The following is a 14,942-nucleotide window of genomic DNA, read 5'->3' on the forward strand; positions in this document are numbered from 1 at the left end:
GAAAAAAATGCCTTCCATGGGGTCCCTCCGCCACCTCCTTTCAGCTCATGAGTCTAATTGCTAACATTCTTCCTCCTCCAACTTGTGTGTGCTCTCTCTCTCTCTCTCTCTCTCTCTCAGTCTCTCTCTTTCACACACACAGACACACACACACACACGCACGGTGTTTTATAGACTCATGTTTCACGTGGTTTCTAAAAAAAGACAATCATTTGATCATTTAATAAGCCCCCCTGCTTGGCCGTTGCTGTATCATCATCATACCTAATTTTCAAGGCAAGCCTGCTGTAATGAATTTTTATTCTTACATTACAGAGGAAAAAACTGGAGCTCAGCGACATTTAGAGACTTGATCAAGACCAGAGAGAGATAGAAAGAGAACTCAAAAATAACATTTTTCACTTCAATATTTTTGCTGTTTACAAAACACCACATTCCTTATTTCTTCTCATTCTAAAGATAATTCTGTCATCAGTGAGAAGCAGAGTTTTTCAAACATAGCTTCTTAGATAACATTATTTGAAGCTGTTTGGGCTAAACTTGGGTATGGAGACATTTTTCTTTCAAAATACCAGTTTTCTCAATGTTCCCTGTAATCGGCAAGATCCTACTTCCCTAAAGAGTATACCGAGTCATCTTTTCTCAGAAACAAATGTTAAATGCGTATCCCTGCCATGTCTGAAATCACAACTTTGGAAAACAAGGAGAGGCAGAGAAATAACAAAAGCAGTTAATGTTCAATCTGCATTCAAGACGCTATCTGTTCATGGAAGGAAAAAAAAAATCATGTTAATATTAAACACTTAAGTAATCCAACTGTGACTTACTAACATGGTTTGATGCTTTTACCTAGAAATAGGTCCACCTAAAGAGTGAATTGAGAATCGTGCCCATTGATTTTATTGGTTCATGTTGACCCTCTCTTCACCAAAAAACAAAGAAGCAAACAAAGATTTACTCAAAGAGATTCTTGCAAGAGGGTCCAACTGAAATTTCTTACAAAAGTTTGGCTATCTCGAATCAACTATATTTGGATATTACAATATCTAGAAAATTCCATGGGAAAAAAAAAAAACACATTCATTATTCATTTAACACTCTTATCTTCTCTTTCAAGCCCGGGATGTTATTTTAGTGTTTTGTTTGAGACTATGTGTGTGTTGTAGGGAAGGAGGCGAGTTATGCTTACCACAACAAACATGACGGTGAAAATCTGGAGAATGCTAGCTTTGGGTCACCAGCTTTATCTGCAGATAAAACCCTGCACAAAACAGATAATGACTTGCTTTTCTCCTATTTCACATGTATTTCCCCCAGCTCACCAAAATGATTGTCTTCAGAGTCCATGTCCATTATTTCTTTACTGTCTTCCCTGCTATCAAGTTCTCTGAATAAATATAGGAGCTAAGTTACAATTAAAAATAATGAGACCCTACTGGGCCAATGTCCTTGCATGCAATAAAAGGGTGTGGACTAATTGCAGGAGCAGAAATGTTTCCCCTGATTTTGCTTCACTTTGATTGGTGGATTGGCACTTTAAATAAAGGCTTCTGATCTTCCCTGAATGAGAGGTACAGAGGGAGTCCCACGCACAGTCCAGAAAATATTTTAATCTTCTTTTCTTAGAACTACTTTGGTTGGCATCCTCAGGCCCTGAGAGCACAGTGCATGTCAGCATCTAAGGTAAAATGGATTTTATGATTTCCATGTGTTTCCTGTAAATTCTTTTTTCCTATCTCCAGGCAACTTTTATAAAGAGGATTTATCTTCATTTGTCACCATAAGCTTATTGTAATTGCTTATTGTAATCCATTAGCATGTTCTAGAGAAAACATGACCTAATACCCATTCAACTAAGGAGGAAAAAAAGGCTTATCTATATAGACTTTTTTTTCACTATTTATGATGATTAGTGACAGGGTCTAATTTTAAAAAGTATTAGAAGATGAGTCAATTTCTTGGCTGGTCAGCTCTCCATTTGTGAAAGAGTAAAGAGCCTTTTGAATTTAGAGAATAAATTGAAAGAGATAGTTCATTTTAGAAAGAGTGCAACTAAATTTTGAGACATATTTTTCACTAATATAAAAACATTAAAATATTCAATTTACCCTTATCTGAGCAAGATTAGTCTTGACATGGTTATGTAGATAACCTAAACATCAAATGATATACCACATATGTCTGCAAATAAAGATTCTTCATGAAATGAATCTTAGTTGCATTACATTTCCAATGCATTTCCAAGCTTGTCCTAGAGGATAAGCAAAGTATAAACTTCTATGAATGATGCTTTATACACCAATATTTCACTTCGTGAAAGAGATTTTTTAAATTCATGATTCATTTTACAAAATGAAATATGGTATTTAAAGAATAATGGAGGTTGTTCCTATGTGTTTACTTAGATTGTAGCTCCATGGGGGGAAAAGTGCTTATGATATTTTTTTAATTGCTTATCAATCCATTTCAGAAACTACCAATTACAAATCAGTTGTTTAGTAACATTGTTTTTTGTTTCTTTAACCTTTAACTTGATTGTTTTCCGAAGAGCAGAGACTTGTGCTAAATTTTTTTTTAATTGTCTTTTAACCATTCTGAAATAAAAATTCATTTCATTTAATTCTCCAACCCAATTATATGTTAGATTCCACTCTTCAAAATGAAGGACCTGATCCTGATCCTTTGTCTCCTGGACATGGGTTTCGCTGTGCCGGTAAGTCAGTCTTCTAGAGTGTTCTCTAAAAGAGGCTCCTGACTGTTGGACACCAAATGACACCATAGAGACATGGGGTGAGAGGCCACGTGTGAACTCATTTGACTTAACCCAGTGGCATAACACTATTGACTCAAAAGCCATAGTTGCCCAGATGTCAGCCCTACCAATCAAAAGCAGTAAATGAAACATATGATTTTTCCATTTAAAAAGGATTTAAAAATATTCTCAAGACAGTTCTGAATCTTATTCCACTCATTCCAAATTCAGAGACTTAGGTGGCTCCCACAATGCATGGAACAATTTTATTATCAACTCCTTGCTATCGTTATGAAATTGAAATAGAAAGAGAAAATTTCTCTGAAAAAAGAACGTACATTTTCTTCATTTTAAAAAGAACAGCATTAACCAAGTTACTATGATGACAAACCTGAGCTCGGTAATTCCATTTGAAGGTAGTAATTAACTAACAAATTTACCTTGAAGGAGTGAAATTGTCTGACTGAGAGTTGAAGTTTCTTAAATCAAAACATGTCATGGCAATGAGCTAATTATACAATACAGTCCCATACCTGACCTACTCTAGTAGATGTTGAAATGATCTCATACAAACAATCCTTTGAGCGTGGAACTGCTCTGGCCAATAGCATGTAACTCTGTTATCACAAAGACTTTTATCCACACCTGAAATCAATCAGGCTGACTCTGAGGAATAGGCCAGTTGCGTATGATTGCCAACTGACTGGTCATTAAATGACTTATTCTTCTCCTTTTAATTCCGCATGGGAAAGGCATCCCCTAATAGATTTACTTTCCATGAATATTTTTCTTTAATTCGTGACTTGGAGCAGGTAGAAAGCAAAGTATGCTTTTTCCTGTAGTTAAATCTGTCCGAGATGTGTTAGTTATGCATTGAAGAACAGGGGGAAAGAAGGCACTGCTTTCACAACCCCCCCTAGTTCTGAACAGTCTACTCATCACACGTACACACACACATACACACACATAATCACTCTTCCTGTCTACATATCTAACCTCTTTCCCTCCCTAGAGGATTTGCTACATGTTTATAATGCCTTTCCCTCTATTCTTGTCCAAAACTGAATTATTTAAAGACATGTTCACCATGACTCAGAAGATGGGATTTTACTTATATAAAAAAGTAGGGGGTGGGATTCCTGACTTCTTACTTACAAAAGAAAAATAATCCCAATACATTTAATAAACATTGCATAAATATTTGTGGTATAAATGAAGGAAGAAAGGCATTATAACCCCTTACCCCTAAACAGTGATAATATCCCAAGAACCAGAGACTCACAAAATCCAATTTACTCTACTTCCTACCCTTCTGTTCTCCATTTCTCCTACTGATAATTGTGTATACTCATAAGCGTTGGTTTAGAGAGGGAAACAGCTTTCATTTTTTTAAAGGAAGTTGTAAACATAGCCACATTTTTTAACAACCTTTTTTTTTTTAACGATGTGAGGTACAATTCAGGATTAGGTACATTAGTGATCACGGTACAGATGAAGTTTGGGCCTCCCTTTGATACTCACTTCATCTGGTTTGAGGTCAGGTACCTTTATTGATGTGATGTGTCCCCCCTTCCTCCCTCCCCTGGCAGTGCCCGCTACTGCCAATCCCTTTCTTATAGTATTATAAGAAATGTTCAGGATGTGCTTAGGAGTGAGAACATGTGGTACAACTTTTAAATGAACACATTAAACTCAGCAGTACTTAGTTCAGCAATGATACTTTTTAAGGGAAAAAAATACCTTGATATGATCCAAAAATATAAACACAGATCAACAGGTTTATACATAAAATAATCTTTTGCTAAAGATGACAACGAGTTTATCAAAGCCCTTTTGAATGGAAGGCAAGTTAGGTTTTGTACATGGTGTTTCTGAATGCTGTGATCCCACATCCTATCCCCCAGACCAAAAGTTTGTAGATTTGTCAAACGCACTTGTATATTCAGCTCAGGTTTGTCCCCCTTGCTTTTTCCTGTGATAATTTTTAAGAATATAAAGTACTCTTAGTTTTCTATTTTGCTGCTTTACTCTACATCTCATTGTGTGTAACTTTAAACTAAATCTAATTTTGCTTTTAAAGCAACATAACATTAAGAGGCTGACAAAGAATAGATGACTAATATGGGAACAAAATTATTAAACATCATATTAATTCTTCCAAATAACTTATAGTCTTCTTCATTCTGCCTAAAAGCTCAAGTCATTTGGATAATAAATCAATATACTGGCCTCTAAGCTTGCCTTTTTGTACTGGGTTGACTTTCTATCCCAATATGCATTTAAGGACATTTCACAAAAAGAATTCAAAATGATTCTTATTTCCATGTAGGTGTTTCCTCAGCAGCCTGGAACACCGGGCATGGCTAGTTTGAGCCTTGAGGTATGTATGGTTAGAGTTGTTACATAATAATTTTACATAAGTATGTTCATGATAAGGGAGAAATATGACGGGCTATTTCTCAGTTTTCTTAGTCAGTGGTCTGTGGCTGTCATCCTGAACAGTTCTAGAAAAGTATACTTATTCGCGCTTTGTCTTATAATTTCACTGCAGTTTTAAACTCTTGGGTGTTTTAAGCTTTAGAATATTGTCTATATGCAAATCAAAGTAATACTAATAATTAATATCTTCTGGAAGTTTTCATAAATAATATATACTCTGTTTAGAAAACTCCAACCAAACAGAAGTTTTTGACCATACCAATAAAAAATACTGAGTTATAAATAGATATTTATAAGATTATAAATGTTTCATAAGGTCTTGCAAAATGTCTTTGTATCATGACAATCCGAGGGTAATCGATATTTATTTGGGCTAGATGCTTATTTCACATGGACACTAACTTCACTGAGGTGTTTTGTTTCTGTTTGTTTTTTTCTCACTTTGTGGCTTAAATAAATCCTAAGCACTCTAAATCTCTTCCCATTAAAAAAGTGAAGTTCACTTTCTACTGAAATGGCTGCATTCTTGATTATCCAGATACTTAGTATTTCTTTTCTTGTGTATTATATTTAATTATTTTAAGAGTTTTTTTTTAATTTGGGAAAGAGGTAAAGATTTTGTTTGTTTCTGTTATGTTTATCTGGTTGTTTCTGTTTTGTTCTGGTTTAGGTTTATTTGAAATGGGGTCTCAAGCTGGAATACATAGCTTGCTGCCCAAGCTGGAGTTCAGTGGCAGGATCCCGGTTCAAACTCTCAGACTCAAGCCATCTCCAGCCCCAGGCTCCTGAGTAGCTGGGACCACAGGCACGCGCCACAGTGTCCAGCTTTTTTTTTTTTTTTTTTTTTTTTTTAAGAAATGAGGTCTTACTTTTGTTGCCTAGGCTAGTCTCGAATGCCTGGGCTCAAGCAGTATTCTCGCCTTGGCCTCAAAGTGCTGAGATTACAAGCGTGAGCCACCATGCCCAGCTGTTTGTTTTTCAAATGCCTCTTTTAACTGAACTTGGAAAAGGCAAAAGAAATTAAATGAGGAGAAAAGAATCAATGAAGCAATATCTTCATAAGTACATTTGTATTTCAGTTGGATGAGCTATTTTCCTATGTTTTCATGTAACCTCCACTTCAATACTTTTTCTTCTTTAATTAATGATAAAAGCACCTCATTATTTTAATAGCAATAATAGCAATGCAGAACCACATTTAATATTTTCACCTTTCACTTATGCTTCGTGTCTACTTTTGTTTCATTAGATGGATCCAACCCAAACTTTGTGTTGATAATGTCAAATATCATGAGAAATTTGTGTCAAAAGAACATATGTGATACTAACCACTTTTTTTTTAATAGACAATGAGACAGTTGGGAAGTTTGCAAGGATTAAACACACTTTCTCAGGTAATTATATGTTCAAATATAATTTTTTGCGAGTATTAATGGTGGTGGTGTTAATACTAGCAGCAACATTGTAATTCATAACAATCGTTTGTGAATAGACAATATCCTAAATATTGGAAGAACAAATAAGTAATTAAGATAGCCTAAAACAAAATAAGATAAGGTGACAAATAAAACAATATTGAGTTTTCTTAGTAAAAAGAAAATCAGTTCTTGCATTATTGATGTTATTATATGACCCAAAACACAAGTGCTTAAGAAATTGAATCGTAATCAAGTTTATGGGAATAATACAGTCTGGCTCAAAATGGAATTTAAATGTGTTGGAAAGGAGAGTTTACTTATCCATTTTAAAGTAGCCAACACCACTTTTACTTTTGCTATCTCTATGCTATTTGTGGAATTTTTGGAAAATGAAAGTCAAGTATAACTGATATGATATTGAACACTGAATTATCAGCATGTCTTTCTTTTTCTCCATGTCTTTAGTATTCCAGATTTGGCTTTGGGAAATCATTTAATTCTTTGTGGATGCATGGTCTCCTACCACCACATTCCTCTTTTCCATGGATGAGACCAAGGGAGCATGAAACTCAACAGGTAGGTGAATTACATCAGTGTGTTTGCAACTTCAGGCTTTAGAATCTTTCCTTACTTGCAGTCTCTAAGTTGTAAGATACTAGAAATAGACAAGTACTAGCAATTAACAAAAAAAAGATCCTCATACCAAATAAATCAAAGTCTATTACTGCTTTTAGTACTCCGGAAATTCTTTTAAAGGTTTAACTTATTTCCATAGTTATGTAACATAGGAAGATAGAGCCTCCAAAATATAAGAGAACTATATTAAAGCTATCATCAGTCATAACAATAGATAAACAATTCTCAGAAATGAAAGTAGGCTCCATTCCAGACACGTTTCATTTAAGTCAAGACTTCCTAAATAATCACTAAGGGCTAATTTCAAATGATCACAAGTATCCTGGTTAAAAAAGCACAAGTCCTATGAAAGTCAATAAGTATATCAATCTGTGAATAATAAGTACACAAAACAAATCACAGTTTGGTAATAAAAGAGAAGTTTGGGTTTTTTTTAATCAAAGTCTCACCCTGTCGTCCCAGCTGGAGTCAGTCCAGTGGTATACTCACAGCCACTGCAGCCTCTACCTGAAGGACTCAGGCAATCCTCCTGCCTCAGCCTTCCAAGTAGCTAGAACTACAGGCGCACGCCACCACTCCCGGCTAATTTTATATTTATTGTAAAGAAGAGGTCTCGCCAAGTTGCCCATGCTAATCTTGAACCCATGGGCTCAGGTAATCCTCTCACCTCAGCCTCCCAAAGTGCTGGTATTATAGGTGTGAGCCACCACGCCCAGCCTACAAAAGGGAAGATATTTAAGAAAGGCTCCAAGGATCTGAAATTTCAGATCCTATCTAATTCACATAAGGCAGGAAAACATAGTTGAAGGTGCTAAATCGTGAGACGTGAGTAAGGAATAAGGAATGCCTTAGCTCAGAGAAGAATGATGCCTGAAGAGGCATAGCAGAGCCAAGTGGTCCTGAGATTTCCTTGTCAATGTGAGGAATTTGCAACCCATCTGCAAGAAGTAGCGAGCCATTTGCCACAAGCATTTTCTAAAAGAAGCAAGAAAGAAGCATGGCTTTAACAGAAAATCTTATTGCCAGCTGGTCTGCCACACGAGAGGTATTACCCAGAAAGCCACAGTTAGTGGGACAGTACATGTTGTTAATAGTGATGGTTTCATCCCTTGATTGTTTCCAAAATAGACTCCAGCTGCGCGTGGTGGTACACGCTTGTCATTCTAGCACTTTGGGAGGGGGAGGCGAGAGTATTGCCTGAGTCGGGTGTTCGAGATACGTCTGGGCGAGACCTCGTCTCTACAATAAATCAAAAATTAGCTGGTCATGGTGGCGCACACCTGTGGTTCCAGCTACTTGGAAGGTTGAGGCAGAAGGATCGCCTGAGCCCAGCAGGTCGAGGCTGTAGTGGCCATGATTGTGCCACTGCACTCCAGCCTGGGTGACAGAGTGAGACTCCAACTCAAAAAAAAATGTTTTAGGATAGACTATGATGCAGAAATTTCATTTCATATGTATTTAGTTACCTATTATCCTTTCACTAACTCAAAAAATACATTAAGTACCCACCTTGGGCCAGGTACTTGTTAGGAGCTATGTCAAATACAGAGGCTATAAAGATAAACAAAGCATATTATTCTCTCTCTGTTGACCAGGGGACAGGATTTATAACAAATAATTCTAATCCAGCGAGAAAGTGGTAGAATAAGGGTACATCCAGGCGGCTATGGGAACTCAGAGAAGGAAGCGACTCATTCTACTCAAACACCCAGGTAGCTTATCCTCTGCATGAGCAATGGTGATCCCAAAGGAGGTAGGGAAGGCAGGCACACAAGGTCTCCCCAAAGGACACTGACTAAGCAAATTGGTGCTTCTGTATAAAAACAACTTCCAGACAAGTGCCCTAAGCCTCCCTTGCAGACACACCGCACCTCGAGCCCTCTTGCTTTAGAAATTCTAGGTACCACTGTTAACGATTCCTCCCTTCCTGACACTCTTTTCAAATTTCTCTGCAGTATGAATATGCTTTGCCTGTGCACCCCCCGCCTCTCCCATCACTGCCAAACCAGAAGCCTCAACAGCCAGTATTGAAAGCCCTCCACCAGCCCACAGCCGCAACCGCCCTCCAGGCCACAGAACAGCAGGGAGAGGCCCAGCCTCCGATTCTCCTGGGACAGCTGCCCTTACAGGAAGGCGAAGTGCCTGCAATCAAGCAGATTCAGCAGCAGGTGGCCCCATCAGATAAGCCTCCGAAACTTGAGGTACCATGCTTCCTCTCTCTGAAGTCAGAATCAGGAAGAACCCCAACCTTCATGAACGGGATCTCTTGTTCTCATAAATATTTTTCATACTAATCCATCCAATTTGTAGGTCACCCTTAAATAAGCATAGCCCACAGGCATAATGCACAAAAAGATAAATATGTTCTTCATCAGCCTTCCATGTCTGAGACTTATTTTCTGAGTAGAACATAGATATCCATTCTTGTCCTTTGCCATCAGTGACAGAGCACGGATTAGAAAAGATTCTGTGCCTTTAGAGCGTGGTTTCTTCTTTGTAAAAGATGAAAGCTTCCACAGAAATAAGGCAGCCAGAAAAGTCCAGGCTTCCAATCACTGGTTTTTTAGATGGTTTTTTGGAAAGACTAAAAAGAGTGATTGTAGGATTTTGCATTATTACCTCTCTGACAGAGAGATGACCATCATGCAGAATATCTTGTCATAATGCAAAACAAAGTGCAATAGACAAAAAAAGAAGGTACCATATGACTAGTATGTGGCAGTCATTTAACATTCTCTCATATCATCCTAGCTACAATCTTATAAAAATAGATAGATATTATCAGCCTTTTTAAAGAGAAGAAGGCAGGTTTTCAGAGGTTACAACATGTGCCCAGAATTACACAAAAACCAAGTGGCAGAGCCAGGATTCAAAGTAATCGGGTATGTTTCAGTTCGAGAATTTGCTATCTCTCACCCTACAAGAGGTAGTCAATCCGTGATTAGACATGCCTCATCCATCTGCTGGCACACTTACACTGAGTTAGAAAAGACAGTTGTGATCTCTTGGGTTGTATCCCCTAGAAGACCAAAAGAAAGTAAAATAGAAGAATTCGTTTTGGATTGTTTTATTGTCATTGTAGGCAAGATAAGTGTTGTTCAGTTCACTTGTCTATTTTGACTGGTAATTCTAATATTTCTCTGTGATATAGCTCCCAGTAATGGATTTTGCTGACCCACGAGGTCCCTCAGTAAGTATAAATCTCAGTGAGACACTTTCTTGGGGAAAATATCTCTCTACTTCAAAAAAGAAAAGTAAATTTTTTTAATTGTCTCATACATCCATGAATATGAAGTATAACAGGATCTCTTGTTCTCTTAAATATTGAACACTTATTTTTCATACTAATCCATTCAAAAATGTGTTTCCTATACCTTTTAGAAATTGCTATCGTGGGGATTTGTCTGTGTGTGGATTACTTATTGTATTTTCTACCATTTTAAAGGTGTTCCAAATAGCTCGTTTGATATCTCAGGGACCAGTGCCACAAAATAAACCATCTCCAGTAAGCTTTTTTTAAATACCACTTCTCTGTTTGCAATTTACTTAATTGTTTTTCCCTTGGGCAATGCATTTTACAATAACTACTCTATTTTATTTAGCTTTTTCCAGGAATGTTTTACATGTCCTATGGAGCAAATCAATTGGTAAGTCCATATTCTATAAAAAGTGTCATTTTCAATTAAATGTTATCTTCAAAGCTAAAGTTATAAAATCCAGGCCTCAAACAAGAGATTCCAAGTAAATATTCTCTGAAAGCCTCCATTAGCAACTGAAATAGTAAGGAGACACACTTCTATTTAGATAATTCTGGTCAATCTCTCTCTCTCATTCTCTCTCTCTCTCTCTCTCTCTCTCTCTCTCTCTCTCTCTCTCTCTCTCTCTCTTTCTCTCTCTCCCTCTCACACACACACACACACATGAGCATTAAAGAAAAAACAAAATTTAGATCTGAATTATTCAAGTTGGCTACATTTATTCAACAATGACTCACCTCTGCACTTTACCTCTGGATGTACATTAATATTAAGACTTAAGAGAAAACTAAATGACTTGTAACTTTATCTTAAGCAGATAAGATGGTACTAGAAGGCAGCTGGTTGATAATATGATCCACTGTTTCTTTTTGAACAGAATGCCCCCAGACTTGGCATCATGAGTTCAGAAGAAATGGCCGTGAGTAATGTCTTCTAACTCTACTAAAAATAATGACCAGGGAAGAACAGTCATAAGTGACTGGCTGCAAGAGACACCGGCCATGAATGTAGTCAAATGAGCAAGGGACTTAGATTTTTCCACTGCAGAAACAAAAGCTTGAGCCCTAAACAGTATCCAAAGATTTCATCACGTTTTCTATTGAGTCATTCATTTCAGAGTGATGACCATCGAGTTTTGCCCTACTCCTGGTATAAGAGCAGAGGAGAAATTTCTCCTGAAAGGCCATCAGCATTGAACTATAAATGCTTCACATCAAAAAATGATATGTGCTTCAGAGTTTCTGTTCCTTCTATGACCATTTAATACCTCAAAACACCAAATTTAACAGCATTGCAAGTAATTCAGACCTCAACATTGAAAGATCCCCCAAAAAAAGAAAGTCAAGCAAGTTTAAAATTTGGTTATATAAACTGCAATGTACATCAAGTCAATGAGAGTATATTCTTATTCTCTTATCATTACTCATGCAGTCATATTACAAATTTAAGATTTGAGATCAATAGTGACCCAACCTGACTTTTTCCCTCAGAAATGTTTGCCTAATTACATCTGTTAGAGCACAAAGGAAGACAAAACAAAAACCATACTAAACTAACAAATCGCTGTCAACTGCAGATCCTATCAAATTAATAAATACATATACACAAGCAATCAACGGGGGAAAAAACTTTCATCTCAACATTTTTGAGGGACTTCTATATACCAGACGCATAGAAAGATACCATAGGCAAGATGAGACTCTTGTGCTCAAGGAGCTTATAGTCTAATGAATGGAAAAAACCGGTACAAAGGCAGATAATGCCAATATCATGGGCTAAGGGTAACAGCAATCTTACTAGAGGGAAAGAGGAAAAGAGGAAATGCAGTTGGGCCAACCATGAATTCACAGTGCCATTTTTGGAGGATATGAAGAGAAAACTGAAACAAGAGTGTGAAGAGCAGGAAACTAGTGTATGGACACAACGCCAACACAACTGGCCAGAAGTTCCAGATTTAACAATATTAATTAAGTTATAAATATCCTGGCTCATTCCCCAAAGATTTCACAGAACTTATTAAATAACACACAATAAATATAACCCCTCAAAAAACTGAAAGTAGGATTTAAAATGAGTCATATTGTGAGGATATCAGAACACAGAGAAGTCGCATAGTCCTGCTCATCTGCTACAAATCACCTACAATGTTGGTCACGATATTTGGGACAGCAAAGGTAGAAAAAGAAACATACTCAATTTTGAAAGTCTATTTGTCCATAGGAAGAAAATATTTTAGTTCCTACAGAGAAATCAAGCCTTTTCTATACTTTGTGCAAACACACACACAACAACAACTCTGACATGAGACTTCATTCCTTTGGGGCACAATGAGAAATGCCTTTGACAAGATCCTCCAAAACATCCCTCAACAAATGCGGTCATGGATTTCAGTTTTCGTTTGTTGTATGATAATAGTACCCATTTCAACTGTGTATCATTTTCTTAGAATTGAATTCACTCTCACTTTGCCCCACATCTTGCTTCGGCTTTGCTCTCCACTGCATCCTTCTTGCCAGGCATAGTGAAAGTTCTCTATCGTCCTTTCAAGGTAGTGGCCTCCCCCCACTCAAATAAATGCAAAATCCTCTCCTCTCCATCCTATTTCAAAGCCAGTTTATTAAGAAATGTCAGCCAACTCCCCGTTCTCTATCTGTTTTTTAGTTTCTCAGTGAACATGAACAGCACGTGATAATGTTGTCTTCAATGGATGTTTTCTTTGCAGGGAGGGAGAGGTGGACCTCTGGCCTACGGAGCCATGTTCCCAGGATTCGGAGGCATGAGGCCCAGGCTAGGGGGAATGCCCCACAACCCAGCTATGGGTGGGGACTTCACTCTGGAATTTGACTCCCCGGTGGCTGCAACCAAAGGCCCTGAGAAGGGAGAAGGAGGAGCTCAAGACTCTCCCATGCCTGAGGCCAACCCAGCCCATCCGGAAAACCAGGCCCTCCTTCCAGAACTGGGTCCTGGGCCCCACGCAGGGCTCCTTGCTTTCTCCAAGGACAATGTTCCCAGCCTGGCAAGGGGCCCTGCAGGACAGAGGAAGGGCCCCCCCAGGGTCACCCCAGCAGCCACTGACCCACTGATGACCCCTGAATTAGCTGATGTTTTTGGGACCTATGGTGCTGACATGACCACACCCCTGAGTTTCCAGGAAGAAACAATCATGGATACCTCAACAGCCCCAGACACTCAGCAAACATCCACACCAGAAAACAAAGTCCAGCAGTCCGAGAATATGCATGATGCATGGCATTTCCAAGAGCCCTGATGGCCCTGAGATATCAGCTACCTTCTATGTGTACAAGCTTCCCAGCTTTGTCCCCATAGTATACGTTTTCACTAAAACACATATCATTACCCTTCTGCAGCAAAAGCATTAAAAGCACTAAGCATGTATGAATAAATACAAGTGGCTAGAAATAGTGTAGGTCCCCTTCTTGCTTTCAATATCTTATCGAAATAAAATGGGTCAACCGTCTCTGGGGTTTAGAAATACTATTAATAACATCAGAGCAAGCCAAAGAGTCTCAGTATCTGATCATCACTGTTTCTCGGCTGTCTTGAGCACTGTAGAATTTCTCTTACTAGCATGACACTTTTATATCCAGGAAATGTGTCTCTGATTTTTTTCTCTAAGCAAAGGTACATATTCTCAGAATTCTAAGCTGATGCATTTAAACTTTATTAAATGGTGATTGGTGGAGAACTCCTAACTGTATTACTAGGTTTGGTATATTGAATTTAAAATTCTCATTTGTAGAATATTTTATTTAATCTAGTGAAAGAAAAACAGCCATCTAGCCTATTTTAAATAAAGATTTTTTTTCCTCACTGGAAATATCACGAATTGTATGCTTATTATTTGTATACACATAAATGGCTTAAGAAAAGCATACTCATCCCCTACCTTTGCTACTCTTTAATTCATTTTCTTCAGTTCATTCATTCTTTCAGTAGAAGTTTACAGATTTATCTATGTCTTAGTCACTGTGCAAAGCATCAGGGAGAGAGAGAGTCCCCTGCCTTCAAAACTTGCCATGGGCATGATTGACAAGTAGACAGTCACCATAATAACAAAACTCTGGGCCAAGCTCAATTACTTTACATACATTATCCCACCACAGTTCTGCAAAATAGACGCACTAAACCCCACAGCACATGTAAAAAGTGCTATGAAAAGGCCACACCCTAGGGTGCCCCTGGAGCCACAGAGAAGAGGTACCCAGCCCAACTTAAGGGGCATTCGAAGGGCTGGAAGGGAGCCAACAGGTTTTCTCAGAAGAGCGTCTGAAATGTCTGCAGAACTAGGTCTCCAAGAGGAGGAAACTCAAAGAGTTGTGTGGGTGACAAGTGAGATGGGCTCTTTCCTGTGAAATATACTGTGGGATAAAAGGAATACGGAAACTAGCCCTTGATTGCCAGCAGGGTTAGGTGTGTATC

The 14,942-nt window shown here is 38.0% G+C and overlaps 1 protein-coding gene across 1 annotated transcript; it reads left to right on the top strand.

Moving 5' to 3' along the window:
* The first annotated feature begins 1,568 nt into the window (after positions 1-1,568).
* Positions 1,569-13,770, top strand: AMBN (ameloblastin). Its single transcript, XM_008063208.1, has 11 exons — positions 1,569-1,683; positions 2,645-2,713; positions 5,082-5,132; positions 6,538-6,585; positions 7,075-7,185; positions 9,201-9,446; positions 10,397-10,435; positions 10,691-10,750; positions 10,848-10,892; positions 11,380-11,421; positions 13,225-13,770. The coding sequence occupies exons 1-11, from the start codon at positions 1,669-1,671 to the stop codon at positions 13,768-13,770; spliced, it is 1,272 nt and encodes a 423-aa protein (XP_008061399.1). The 5' UTR covers positions 1,569-1,668.
* Positions 13,771-14,942: the final 1,172 nt, after the last annotated feature.

The sequence above is a fragment of the Carlito syrichta genome, unplaced genomic scaffold, assembly GCF_000164805.1.
Source record: "Carlito syrichta isolate Samal-C Ts95f unplaced genomic scaffold, Tarsius_syrichta-2.0.1 Scaffold306677, whole genome shotgun sequence".
Taxonomy (NCBI): domain Eukaryota; kingdom Metazoa; phylum Chordata; class Mammalia; order Primates; family Tarsiidae; genus Carlito; species Carlito syrichta.